The sequence below is a fragment of the Gekko japonicus genome, unplaced genomic scaffold, assembly GCF_001447785.1.
Source record: "Gekko japonicus isolate JY-2015 unplaced genomic scaffold, Gekko_japonicus_V1.1 scaffold24, whole genome shotgun sequence".
Classification (NCBI taxonomy): Eukaryota; Metazoa; Chordata; class Lepidosauria; order Squamata; family Gekkonidae; genus Gekko; species Gekko japonicus.
Genome location: NW_015164665.1, coordinates 616,698 through 630,821, shown reverse-complemented (window position 1 = coordinate 630,821; position 14,124 = coordinate 616,698). Strand labels below are relative to the sequence as shown.

Genomic DNA, 14,124 nt, shown 5'->3' with positions numbered 1-14,124 from the left:
CTATTATTGATCTGTAGATAATTTGGATGTTAATGCTCCAGTAGTGGGCATTAAACAGCACGTGAATAAACTCAAATGTGACCCGATTTTTTTTTCTTGCACTATTAGGTCCATGTTTCAAGTCTCTGCTGCTTCTGTTTAGCATTGATGTTATTGTTGGTTACATCCCAGTTCTGCTGATGCTTTTTTTGTTACATCATTTTCTTTTGTTGAGCAGTAGTTTTACCCAGGAAAAGTCATGCCCAAATTCTAAAGCTTTTTATGTGGTATCTTCCATTTCCCTATTTAATTTGCGTTAAATGCTGAAAGAATTGGGCCCAACATTATTGTGGTCTTCTACAGATTCAGGATATTTATTTTCATCACACACTCCAAAATATCCCGGAGAGAATGGAATCACTGTTTTCCCCTGCCCGTATGTCTCAGTTGACCTGGAATAAAGATGCATATCGTATGATTCTAATGACATGATGCTTACAAAGGGGATGTTCGAAAATGGATATTCTTTAATGTGATGGATAATAGGTTTGTGCTGTTCAGTTTTAATTTTGGTATTTGTCATCTGAGGAATAGATTCTTCAAAATTATTCCTTTAAATTTGTAAGGAAAATAATCATCCCAGAGCATGAAGGCAACATTCTTAAAAATTGGAGTTTTCAAACATCCACTGTGCAGTTTCCTGTTTGGAGAACTTCTCTTGAAGTGGCATAATCACATCCCACTTCCAAAACCATTTAAACACTTTCAAAAATAAATGCTGAAAAACGATTTCCGTTATTCCATCTACCCCTATTTCTCCTGGGATACCACGCTCTAGATAATGAGCTATGCATTGCTGCTGTGAATTTTACTTAGCAAGCAGTGGTAATTTTTTATTTGGGAAGACATTCTGCTGAGGAGGGAACATGCACTGATGGCTGAGGAGCATGCATGTACAGAGGAATGCACATACGATCTTAATTTTGTCTTTGCTTCAATGAATAATTTAAAAGGGGAGATTGAAAGAGCAGAACTTTATGAATATGCAGAAGATTCCAAACCAAACTGAGTAGAGGGAATAGTTGCAAATTTGATTACAAGGCTACCCATTGACATTATGTAGTAGGAGAAAGTGAAGGCATGTTTTTGGGTGAGCAAAAACCAGCATTTTCAAAATCAAGGAAGACTTTCAAAAACTTCTGTAACTCAGTTATTTGACATAATTTCATATGATGAATAAAGTTTTCAGGGAATATAATGTATTGTATATGCCTTAAGTGTAGTCATTCCTACAGCTGTGTAGCGTGATTATGAGTAAGTTAATTGATTCCATTCATATGTAGCAAAGTTATCCATTTTTTTTGTTTTGACTTCAGTGCTGGTTATTAATTAGGACTGTGCTTGTGCCTTTAAATCTGGCAAGCAGTATTTCCATCTCAGTTTATCTGAAACAATTCTGGAGTTTTAATAGGGAAAATTACTAGTAACTATCAACACCCATTGTCATATATTGTAGTGTGTATATATTATATACGCTGAAATGTTTATCTTGTTCCTGTATTTGAACTTGACATAAAAGGCACAGGTATGTCTTGTAATGTACGTACCTGTCATCTGTATTGCAATCTGCAATCTTCAAATAGTGCCATTCTTTAAGAGGAAAAAAAGAGAGATCAGGCCATGTTATTGTTCATTCTTACTTCCAAGGTGAGGTTTGACAGTATGCATTAGTCATGTTGCATAACAATACTTTGGGATGTTTTGTGTTTAGAAAATCATCATGTCAAATATTTATCCAGGTTTTTTTAAAAGCATATTGATTATATTCTGGCTCTGCACATGAGAGTATATGGGTTTCTTTTGTTTTTAATAATAACTTGCATTGCATTTTTGCATCCCATTGAGTGAAAACTGAAAAGTGTACCTTGGATAACAGTCAGTATTGTTTTCAGTTTATTCTCTGTAATTGTAAAGACAGCTGTCTTGCTGTCAAACTCTTTTATATGCTTATTTATATAGACTGCATTACCTGGGAGTAAGCAGACCAACTGTTCAATCCTATCCAGAATTACTCCAGTTGAAACTCATTGAAATAAATGGGCACTGACTAGAGTAATTCTGCATAGGATTACACTTTAATACTAGGGAACACAGAAGTAAGTCTCATTTCATTGGAATTTACTTCCAAATAAATATGTTTATAATTGCAGTTTTAGTCATTCCTAGGTTCACAACTTAGCCTATTAGGAGGGTGTAACTCTGCTTTGGATTGCATCATTTGAGCTGTTAAATGCACCAAAGGTACAAGCCTCAGTATCTTATTTCTTGATTACTGTTTTCACAGCTAGAGTCATAAACAGCAAACCCTCACCCCTTCAATATCTGGTGATTCTCTCATTTTAATGTGATAATAAATTAATAGTTGGTATCTCTTTGAAACCTATATATCTAACATTTAACTGTACCACAATATTGGTGTCTTTATTTTTAACTTGGATAATGCTGAGAAATATCAAAGTATTATTTCATAAGTATAAAATTTATAGAAAAGTTAGTGACTTATATGCTAACTGTTTGGCGGGGGAGGGGAAGATGAGACCTGTAATCTGCAAATGTCAACCACAAAAGGTTGTCTGCTGCTTGGATTCATCCAGATATTGATATATTTATGACTTATTTGAATTTATGAATAGCCAAGGCAAATATGAAAATGAAATGCAAAACTTATGAAGATATATTTGAATGCTTCAAATGTGTTGCTTTAAAATCATTGCTGTATGCTTACACATTATGCCACAATCTAGAGAGAGAAAATATTATGTCACCCTGTGGGTTGTTATAAAGATTGTTTATGAAGTTGAGCCTAAGACTTAAAATACATTGAATTGAGGAGTTCTGAAAAATGAACTACATGACACAGGAGACCAAATCATGCTAAAGTGCAGAGAAAGACTATACATCAGTTCAAAGGCTACATTATTCAAAAAAATATAACCATAAAAAAGGTAATAAGATTACATTCTCACACTTCATGGCTAGTAAGGTGCATTAGGCTGCTCAGATATTCATAACTTACTGTGACATTTCGTGAGATTACATTTTGCTGTGCACAGCCATTACTGCAGCTCGGGTAATAACTAGCTAGTGTATGGACCTGGATTATGATCCCTGTCTTTGGCAACAAATTTGTCTTGAAGGCTGATCAGCTTCAAATTGCCATTAGAAAGGGTTAATATGACATACTGTATAGGTGTGCACACTTATGTGCATCTATAATAGGTTTGCATATGAACAGTATATCAAATTCACTACAAATTTCATGTAACCATTTCCCATATTTTCTTAAAGTAATTTCATAAAACACTTAAATGAGAAATGTTTAGCCTAGTGTCTGGTCCTAGGAATGTACTGTTTCTAATGGCTAGTGAATTATTTGTGTTTTGCAAATTAGATAGGAAAACTAATTTGTCAACTTCTTGGATGGGTGGTTACTGACAACAGTGCTGGTAGCCAAAAGTGAAAGATGGGTGGTAGAGAAGTGAGGTGAAGGTGAGGTCAGTATACTTAATAGCAAAATGTGTGTTCTATACATTGTTGGCATGATAGTTGATGGTCAGTTAGACCCAAATACGTTAACTAACTGAAATATACTTTAAGAAGCTACAGAGATTTTGCCTAATGACCTATGACTGAGCTATGGTATTTGCATGAAAATTGAATAATACCACCATTGATTCATAAGCTTAAATACATATATTGCTTCCCTGTGATACTTGCATTGAAGTTGATGGTACATTTTTGGGGTTTTTTTGCATTTATTGTGCCTGCTTTTCTTTCAAGCCATAAGCGTCCACATGCTTCATTGCTGCTGTTGCCTGTATCAAACTGTAAGGGCAGGTATTTGTGCTAGGTTACTGGTTATCAAATGATGAATAAATTATATGCAGTCAGGAGGTTCATCTTTGCTCTTGTAGTTGCAACAGGAAGTAGAGGAGAAGATGGGATTTGTAAGTAAAAAAATAACTAACTCCTTCAGTTGTGTTCTTTGTGTGATGCCATTGTAGAGGGCATCTGTTCTAGGAAAATATTTGTGGCAACGTCCACCAAATGCAACTTTTAAATATTCCTCAAGGTCAGTCACTCTCCCTAATTAATCAGGAAATACCCCAACTACCATTGTTTCCTGGATGCCTCACCTACTTGCATCCAGTTCACTGCTGTCTCTGCTAAACCTTGTCTATTAAAAGTTATTAATTGATCCATTCTTCCTTTATCATATCCAAATGAAAACAGTGAAAAATAGAAACATTTAAAGTGCTATTTATTTATTATTTTCTATTACTTGTGTTCTGGTTGTGAATCTCAGATACATTCACTATAGCTTTCTCATCTTCAGATACTTGACATCTTTGCTGATTTATGTCAAGAATGTTGAAAAATGTGCTTCCCAACTTATATTTCTCCAATACTTCAGACCTTGAGTAATGTGTGGGAGCTGCTGGGATTCATGGAAAAGCGAAGAGTAACTATTCTGGTGAATCTTATCATACAATTGATATATTTTTAATGAAAAATCATATCTGAATCCTTGATTAGTTTTTTTTTAGTAATAGATCTCAGTCACTAACTCCATATACCCAAAGGATGTCATTCACTGCATTAAATACAGCTGTTGTGATAACCCCTGTCATCAGACTAGCTGGCAGGTGGTGTTACAAGCTGGAGATTTTGAAGCACATTACTTGTTCATCAGTCTGAGCACCTGTTTATTTTTTTTGAAAATGCATTTTTATATGCATACACACACATCTCATTTAAAACAAAACATGTAGACAAATGAATAGGGTTGCCAACCTCCAGTTGGTGTCTGGAGATCCAGTTCACCTGGAGAAAATGGCAACTTTGGAATGTGGACTCTATGCCGTTATATCCTTGTTATTTATAGAATAGAAGTCTCTCCCCTCACCAAACCGTGCCCTCCTCAGCGTCCACCCCCCAAATCTCCAGGTACTTCCCAACCCAGAGCTGGCAACCCTACACATGAATGGGAGGGAGAGTCAATGAGGGAACACCAAACAAAACAGAAAAGTCTACATCTGCTGGTGAAAGACCAATAGAAGGGGACAAATCTCCCTGGGGAGGGAATTCAATAGTTTTGATGCTATAACTGGGAAGACCTTTTCTTGGGCACCTGAAGCTGGGTCCCTAATGATGATTATTGTGGTTGATGGTGGATGGATTGTAGGATGGTGAAGAATGGTGAAGTCTTAAAATGTACCCTGGCTATGAAGTACATTAAGATTGACACCTTGACCTGTGATCCAGAGGAGTTCTTCATCTTACATACATGCATCTGCCGAAGAGAACTGCATTTCTCAAAAGCTTATGCTACAATAAAGTTTGTTAGTCATAAAGATGTTACTGGGCTTTTTACTACCTTGACTATCAATATTTTGAGAGCCAACAGGGTCTGATCTATATTGTTGACTTGTCATGAGCTATACATTGCTATCAGTTGGTAGGTTGTTAATATGAAATTTATAATGCTTTGGTTACTTAATTTACTGTCCAGTCTGATCTGAAATTGCTAATGGAGTCTATGTCTGAGGTTTGCTGGAAGAAAAGTGCTACTTCTCAATACTGCAAATTTTAAATATAGAATTATGGAGAAGGAAAAAAATATTAATGTTTATTCTTTTAAATTAAAGCTTGTAGGAGGTCACTTTGATCTGGAAATGAATTTTATTATACAAGAAGGAGAGAGCATTACTTGCATGGTGGACTTGTTGGATAAGTGTGATGTCACTTGCCAGGCTGAAATATGGAGCATGTTTACAGCAATCCTGAAGAAAAGTATACGAAATCTCCAGATTTGCACAGAAGTCAGTCTTGTTGAGCAAGTGCTCCACAGGATCGATAAGGCTGACAATATGATTGCAGGTATGACTTTTTAAACAGTCATGGAACTGGAAGTAACTGTGGTTAAAAATGTGAAGTCCCAGAAAAGAATTTGAAAAATTCAGAAAAAAGGGGTTTTTTTTCCCTATAGCCTTTACAATGAAAAAATTGGACTACTGAAAATACCCCCATATGAAATACTTTTTCTTTTAGAAGGAGCAAAATGCTTTTAAAGACAAGGGATTCATGCTGTAGACGTATACAGCTCTTAAATACAAGATGCATATCTGCACTTAGAAGGGTACCTGATCTTCATGAGGGCAGCATGCAGGGCTTTCATTGCTTTGGTGGACCTTTTGACCTAACTCTTCTCTTCCAGTTGACTTTTTCACCTCTTTCTCAAACCACTATGATGCATATACTCACAGATGGGGTATCAAGTAGCTTATTGCCCTACCTTGCTGAAGGGAAAAAAAGATGAGATGGAGGTAAGGCAGAAACTGCACCAAAGCCTCAAAGCAAACACTGCAAGTTTCACTGAGGACTTAGCTATCTCTAACCTGTAGCTATAGAAGGAAGAAGAAAGCATCTATCTGGAACTACATCTAACTATGCAGGGATTATTATTGACCCTCTGTGTGACCTTTTTTTCTGACCAAAATATAATTAATATTATTTAACACAAAGCTTGTGTTTTCTATTTCACTTCTACTTTTTTTACTTTCCAGATGGCCAAAAATAAGACTTAAGGTAGTATGGGGTATGTCAGCTTGTAGTTTTCTCCTAAGCACTGGGTATTTTTGCAATTTTGCTTGTAGAAAACTTAAGGCATTTATAACTTTTAAATTCCATAAATATTTCAAATATTGCAATTTTATATGCTAAGTAAGTTATAAATGATACATTTTCTGTTGTTGAAGCAGTAAAATTAGTTTAAGTTTGACATGACACAGCGAGTATTGGATGTATTTCAGTTTTTCCTAAAATTTCAGCTTTTTCAGGAAATTTTCAGAACTTTTACATCTCTGTGGTAGTCTTTTACCCTTTTACCTTATCTTTTACATCTCTAACTGTGGTAGTCTTTTATCTCATCTTAACAATTTACCATCATTGATTAAAATTTTTATAACTGTCTTTCTTTAGATCTCCTAGTTGATATGCTGGGAGTATTAGCAAGTTACAGTGTGACAGTTCGGGAATTAAAGCTATACTTCAGCAGACTTCAAGGAGACAAAGGAAAATGGGTAAGGAGAACTCTGCTGTGGCAAATCTGCTAACGTTCATATAGTTTAATAACTTATCTCACTATTCATACTAGTTCATAAGTTATCTTTAAGTTTCATGGAAAAGTTTGGCCAAGGCTGGTTCAAGATGTTTGCTACTTTTGTGTTTGTGGGGTGTAGGCAGAAGTGACCCCAAGCAACTGCTTAGGTTGTAAATTAATCCTGCATTTGGACTTAAATGGAATTTTATGGAAAGTTATGACAAAATGAAAAGCCAGCTTGTAACAGTATATCCTGCATTCCTAAGCAGATGATAAGTCATAGAAAGCAAGAAGGGACCCACAAGATTCATGGAGGGATGGGATCCTGTCCTGTCACACTTGCCTGCTGGCCAGTTACTTGCCAGGCAGCTTGCCCCTGGTAACAGCACTGGGGTCCCTCCAGTTTGCTGGAAAATGTCCCTAGTGTGTACATGGCCCAGATCTGCAAATTTTCCAATGATGGAGCTATTTTGACTATTAGATATATTGATGATGGTAACTGATCGTTGATTGTACACTGTAATTGCCAGTGTAACTTTGACCTACAGTTATGTCTTAAAAGGATTTGCGTGATCAGTTGTATGTAATGGCATTACTGCAATTTTTTAAAAAAAACATTGTTTTATTTATTTAAAGCACTTCTATGCTGCTTTTGCAGCCAATTTAGGGTCAACAAAAAAAGTCTTCACATACTGGAGGAAGACAATGATAAAGGAAGAGAGATGAATCTCCCTGAAGAGGGAGTTCCAAAGTTTTGGTGCCATGACTGAGAAGGTCCTTTCTCATATTGTCATTTGTCTAGCCTCAGATGGCAGGGGCACCTTCAGCAGGGCCCTGAAGATGACTGGAGTGGATGAGTAGGTTCATACGGGAGTAGGTGGTCCTTCAATTGTGGTTCAAGGCTGGTCTCAAGCCATGTAGCACTTTAGAGGACAATACCAGCACCTTGAATTGGGCTTGGAAGCAAGCTGGAAGTCAGTGTAGACTTAACAAGACCCAACATATGTGGTTCTTACAACCCACTCCTGTCAGTCTTCTGATAGCAGTGTTCTGTACCAACTGTAGCTTATGAACAACCTTCAAGGGCACCCCATATCAAGCACATTGCACTAATCTAATCTAGATGTTACCAGGGCATAAAACTCAGTGGCAAGATCTTTCCTGCCCAGGAACAGCTGCTCAACAGCCAAGGTTGGTGAAAAGCACCCTGGCCATCATTGTCACCTGTTTGTCCAATAAGAGGCCTGGTTCTAGCAGCACCTCTAAACTAAAAAACCTGCTCAATTGGGGGAGTGCAATCCCATTCAGAACACTAGATATCCCAGTTCTGGGTTCAAATCTTCATCTTACCGGTAGCACCTCTGTTTTGTTGGCATTAAGTTTTACTTTCCAACTCTCATCCATCCAAAACTGCCTTCAAGAACCTGTTCATAATTTCTGCAGCCTCTCTGGTTTCTGCCAGAACACATGAAGCTGCCTTATACTGAATCAGACCATCGATCCATCAAATTCAGTATTGTCTACTCAGACTGGCAGTGTCTCTCCAGTGTCTCAGGTGGAGGTGTTTCATATCACCTACTATCTGATCCTGTCAACTGGAGATCCTGGTGATTGAACTTGGGACATTCTGCACACCATGCAGATGTTCTACCATGAGCTGCCCCCCCCCCCCAAGCACAAGATAGAAGTATGTAGTATGTAGAAGTATGTAGAAGTGCTAGAAAATTCAGTTCATATGCTTAATGAATATTTTATTACATTACTAAACTGGCTAACATGGGAAATAATTCTTTGAATAGCCACCACATGCTGGAAAGCTGTTGTCTGTATTAAAACATATGCCTCAGAAGTATGGACCTGATGCCTTCTTCAATTTTCCAGGAAAAAGTGCTGCAGTAAGTAGCTGTTTTTTCCTATTTTTTTGTTTCCTTTTCTGTATGTTTATATTAGTTGGTTATTTTATACACATTTCCATTTAGCTCCTTTATTCTGTACACATTCAAATATAAATATAAATAGAAAAATTCAATCTCTCTTTTACCCTTCGTATACACCACTCATATGTGGAATGTAAATCTAAAATATGCTTCTTATGCACAAAATTCTCAGTAATGGCTATTGTACATGTTATTACCCTTGAAACATTTGTAGGCATTAATTAGCAGTCACATTTAATGTTTCCATGGGAACCTAAACCTCATGAATGGTCTGATCAATTGCTGCTTTGGATAGGGAATGAAATGAGCTGCATTTCAAACACCTGATAGATTGAAATTTTGAGGAGACCATTATAGTAGTGGCTGAAAACATCTCAATGAAGTGAGGATTTTGGGATTCCAAAGCAAATTGAACTGTCTGTTATGGAGTGTCTGCAAAAACAAATAAACAAAAAATGAAGCAGATTGGTTCATTGTCAATATGTACCTTAGATATTTTTATGCATTAGAATGAGATTACAGTACTGTATTCACTTAATATTCTTGCATTATGATTTTGATTTTTTCTTTTGCTTCTCTGTATCCTGAGAGATGTAAAATAACTTTGAGCCAGTGAACAATAGTCTTCTTAGCCTGGGGGGAGATTGTATACATTTGTACAATTTCTAAGTAAATCTCCTATTTATTACTTCTGTACTTCCACATGTTATTTTAAAACTGTAAAGATGTCCCATGACCTTAGAACAGAAGCATAATCAATATGGATGACTTGCCAGGTGGATGTGGTTGTTATTTGCTCCTGCTGCTATATGTGCTTATGTTTGAAGCCTTCATGGTTGGGGAGAATTCTTTTATAAGTTTCTTTTGATAGAAAGTTTTGAAGCTACTGAAAACATCTTATCCTATTTCCTGTGACAGTTCTTTTGTGTTGCCATATTAGCTACTTCATGGCTAATGTTTAATAAAAATAAAGTTTCCTGTACTGAAAAGTTTGCAAACATTTCAATAAAAAAGATTGGAATAACATTTGTTAGCATTCAGGCTTCCATTTTAATGTCACTTACATATGAGCTTACTGGTTGTTGTTTTTTCCTGGTGAGCAGTCTTGGTAACATTCAAGGAAAGTCACTGCTGTGTTATACAGACTGATAACTGGTCAATCCTCCCTAGAAGGATTTATGGTATTGTGTTTGTGCAGGGGTAGCTGAAGAGTTTAGCAATGTAATGAGAAATCTGCTGATGCTCAACTTCTTTGATGTTTCTTGTTCATTGATATTGGTCATCCAAGCAGCAGCTATGACTAGAGGGTTTCTGAAATCTCAGCTGAAATGTACATTGCGAGTCTGTGAAGTGCAACAGTGGGAAGCAGATTGTAATGGCAATGTAGTCTTCCCTTTGAACAAGAATCATCCCCACAATGATAGTAGTATTTATTACTGCTTATACTTTTTTAAAATTAAGGCCAAAATACCTTTTTGTTTTCGTATCTTTTAAATTAATGTATTTTTTTCACTAAAGGGCTTCAATTCAACATTAATGTGGTCTGACAGGGTAAACACATTAGTGATTACAAGAAGCCTATAGCACAACTTAGATAACTAGCTTCTGGTACCAAGAGATCCAGTTTGGTGTAGTGGCTAGGAGCCTTGGGTCAGTCACAAGTTCTTTCAGAGCTGTTTTCTCACTAGCAGTTCTTGAAAGAGCTCTCTCAGACCCACCTACCTCACAGGGTGTCTGATGTGGGTAGGGGAAGGGAAAGGAGATTGTAAGCCACTCTAAGACTCCTTTGGGTAGTGACGGGCAGGGTATAAATCCAGCCTCTTCTCTTCTTCTTCCATTCTAGAGCTTTATATGTGTTATTCAGTGTTTTAATGTTTATATACAACAGATTTTTTAAAAAGAAAAAAAATGGGTCCTTGTCATGATTTTAAGATGAAAATGCAAACTTTAGTATGCTTCTTTAATTCATACTTTTTCCAGTCATATAAAAGACTTGATTTATGGTCAACCATGTATTTGTTTTATTCTAGGCAATTGCCTTACCTCCTATAGCCAAGTGGCCCTACCAAAATGGTTTTACCTTTCATACTTGGTTAAGAATGGACCCTGTAAATAATATCAACGTAGATAAGGATAAGCCTTATTTATATTGGTATGTATTTTCATTTCACATCTCTGAAACTTGTTTAATCTACATGTATTTTCAAAGATCCCTGCCCTGCAAGTAAATGTGAGTGAATTTTGAATCTAACAGTTTTAAATAACTCTTTTCAGCTTTCGAACAAGCAAAGGACTTGGTTATTCGGCTCATTTTGTTGGAGGCTGTCTGGTTGTGACCTCAATTAAATCAAAAGGAAAAGGCTTCCAGCATTGTGTGAAATTTGATTTTAAGCCACAAAAGGTAAGTCAGAATGAGCTATCCTATAAACACTACCGGGTTAATACATAGAGATGTTTATAATTAGGCATTTGGGGTGCATTTTCTACTCTACAAGAATCAGTGCCCATTGGCTCTAGTTGTCAGGATAACGTTGGTTTTTATCACAGATACACCCTAAACTAATTTGGTTTTCCAAAAAGAGAAGATCTACACTATGTACTTTAAAAACAAACAAATAAAAAAGCCATTTCCTTGAACAGTGCTATCCTAAACAGTTACCCCTTTCTAAGTCCATTGACTTAGAACAGGGTAATTTTGACTTCAATGAACTTCACTCTTTTAGTTCTGTTTAGGTTGGCACTGTAAAGCTAATAGAAAAGTGTCCCTTAAGAATAATTATTCAGGCTTCCATTTTAATGTCACTTACATATGAGCTTACTGGTTGTTGTTTTTTCCTGGTGAGCATTTTAACCTAAATGGAAACAAGGCTTTCTACCTTTTTGTTATTCCAAGTTACAAACAAAACTCATAAAACAGGTTGTATTAAAACTATGTTAAAAACTACAACAATCTAGCAATGAAACAATAAACAGAACTGGCAGAATATAAACAGCATATAACCTTCAGAAACAAAATTCAGTAGATGTTAACATTTTCAGTTTTCATTCTCAGTTGATTAGATGTGTAATTTAGCAGATCAGGACAGAGCACTAGGTTTCAGACTCTAAATGTTAGCTCTCACCCTCTCACAGCAAGTTGTGGTGTTGGCTTCAGTTCCAATTAAGATATATTTTGTGTTTTTGGCTGTTATACTATGCATCCATTTACATTTAATGCCAGTATTTTCATTCACTGTGTGTGCAGCACAATTTTTAACATGCTAAAAATACAGTATTGAATTTAGTCTAACACATCTATTTTTTATGTAGTGGTACATGGTTACTATAGTGCATATCTATAATCGCTGGAAGAATAGCGAGCTTCGATGCTATGTGAATGGCGAATTGGCATCTTATGGCGAGATAACATGGTTTGTTAATACCAATGATGTAAGTAATTCTGTACTCCTTCAAAATCTCTCTTGTTGCCTCTGTCTGTGTCGAAAGTTTTAAATAGATTTGGTCAGGGGTCATTTCGTAGAAAAAGAGCTAGGGGAACTCATTAGCATAACTCATTAGCATATGCCACACCCCCTGACATCTGGGGCATGGCGGTGGACCTGCAAGGCCAGCGGGAGTGCGAGGAAGCCTCACCAAGGCCCTCCCTGGCCCCAGGCAGGCAGGGGTGGGGAGAGGCGGGGAGGAAGCAACTTACCCTCCCTCTTCTCCTGCCTCCTCCTGGCTGAATGAGGGCTGGAAGTGGGGCGGCCGGAAGCAGGGGGCGGGGCTTCGTCATGTGCCTCGCCCCCTGCACCTCACCCGGGGGAACTGCATTCCCCCGCGTTCCCCCCTGAAATGACCTCTGGATTTGGTGACAAAACTTTCATGCTTTTACTGCCCTTTAACCGTCAAGAGAGTACAGCAAAATGGCTTTTGTTTTAAGGGCAATTAATCTGAACTATGATCCCTGAAGTATCTCTCTTGAATAAACTTCTTTTCATATTCTTATACCACATATGCGGGTTTTATCATTGTACTTTAATTTTAAAGAGCTACCATTCCCTATTGTGTTTAAACATATAAACCTGCTATACTGAGTTAGATCATTGGTCCTTCTAGTTCAGTATTTTCTGAACTAGCAGCAGCTTTGCAAATTCTTTTCTAGTTGTTGTCTGAGATCAGTTTAAAGAAATATAAACAAGGACAGAATCTGCGTGCACAGTATTTACTCTATTAAGAAGCAATAAACACATCCAGTTATCTAGAAACTGAGAACATAAGAACATAAGAGATGCCAATGCTGGATCAGTCCAAAGTCCCATCCAGTCCAACACTCTGTCACACAGCAGCCAAAAATACCAGGTGCCATCAGGAGGTCCACCAGTGGGGCCAGGACATTAGAAGCCCTCCCACTGTTGGCCCCCCCAAGCACCAAGAAGACAGAGCATCACTTGCCCCAGAGCCCCTATCGATACCTTGTGGCTAATAGCCACTGATGGACCTCTGCTCCATATGCCTATCTAATTCCCTTTTGAAGCCGTCCATGCTTGTAGCCTCCACCACCTCCTGTGGTAGTGAATTCCATGTGTGAATCACTCTTTGGGTGAAGAAGTACTTCCTTTTATCCATTCTAACCTGACCGCTCAGCAATTTCATGGAGTGCCCACGAGTTCTTGTATTGTGAGAAAGGGAGAAAAGTACCTCTTTCTCTACCTGTTCTTTCCCATGCATAATCTTGTAAACCTCAATCATGTCACCCCTCAGTTGTCTTTTCTCCAAGCTAAAGAGCCCTAAGCGCTTTAACCTTTCCTCATAGGGAAAGTGTTCCAACCCTTTTATCATTCGAGTTGCCCTTTTCTGCACTTTTCCCAAAGCTATGATATCCTTTTTAAGGTGTGGTGACCAGAACTACACAGTATTCCAAATGAGGTCTCACCATTGATTTATATAGGGGCATTATGATACTCCCAACTCCAAATCATTAATGAACAAGTTAAAAAGCAGTGGACCAAGTACTGATCCCTGCGGTACCCAACTGCTTACGTCCCTCCACTGAGAAAATTGCCC

The 14,124-nt window shown here is 37.4% G+C and overlaps 1 protein-coding gene across 1 annotated transcript in view; it reads left to right on the top strand.

Moving 5' to 3' along the window:
* The window catches only part of LRBA (LPS-responsive vesicle trafficking, beach and anchor containing), a 558,585-nt gene that overhangs the window by 51,289 nt on the left and 493,172 nt on the right, over positions 1–14,124 (top strand). The window contains 6 exon segments of the mRNA XM_015409048.1: positions 5,688–5,919; positions 7,021–7,121; positions 8,941–9,036; positions 11,109–11,230; positions 11,353–11,479; positions 12,388–12,507. Coding sequence (XP_015264534.1) covers positions 5,688–5,919; positions 7,021–7,121; positions 8,941–9,036; positions 11,109–11,230; positions 11,353–11,479; positions 12,388–12,507 — 798 coding nt within the window.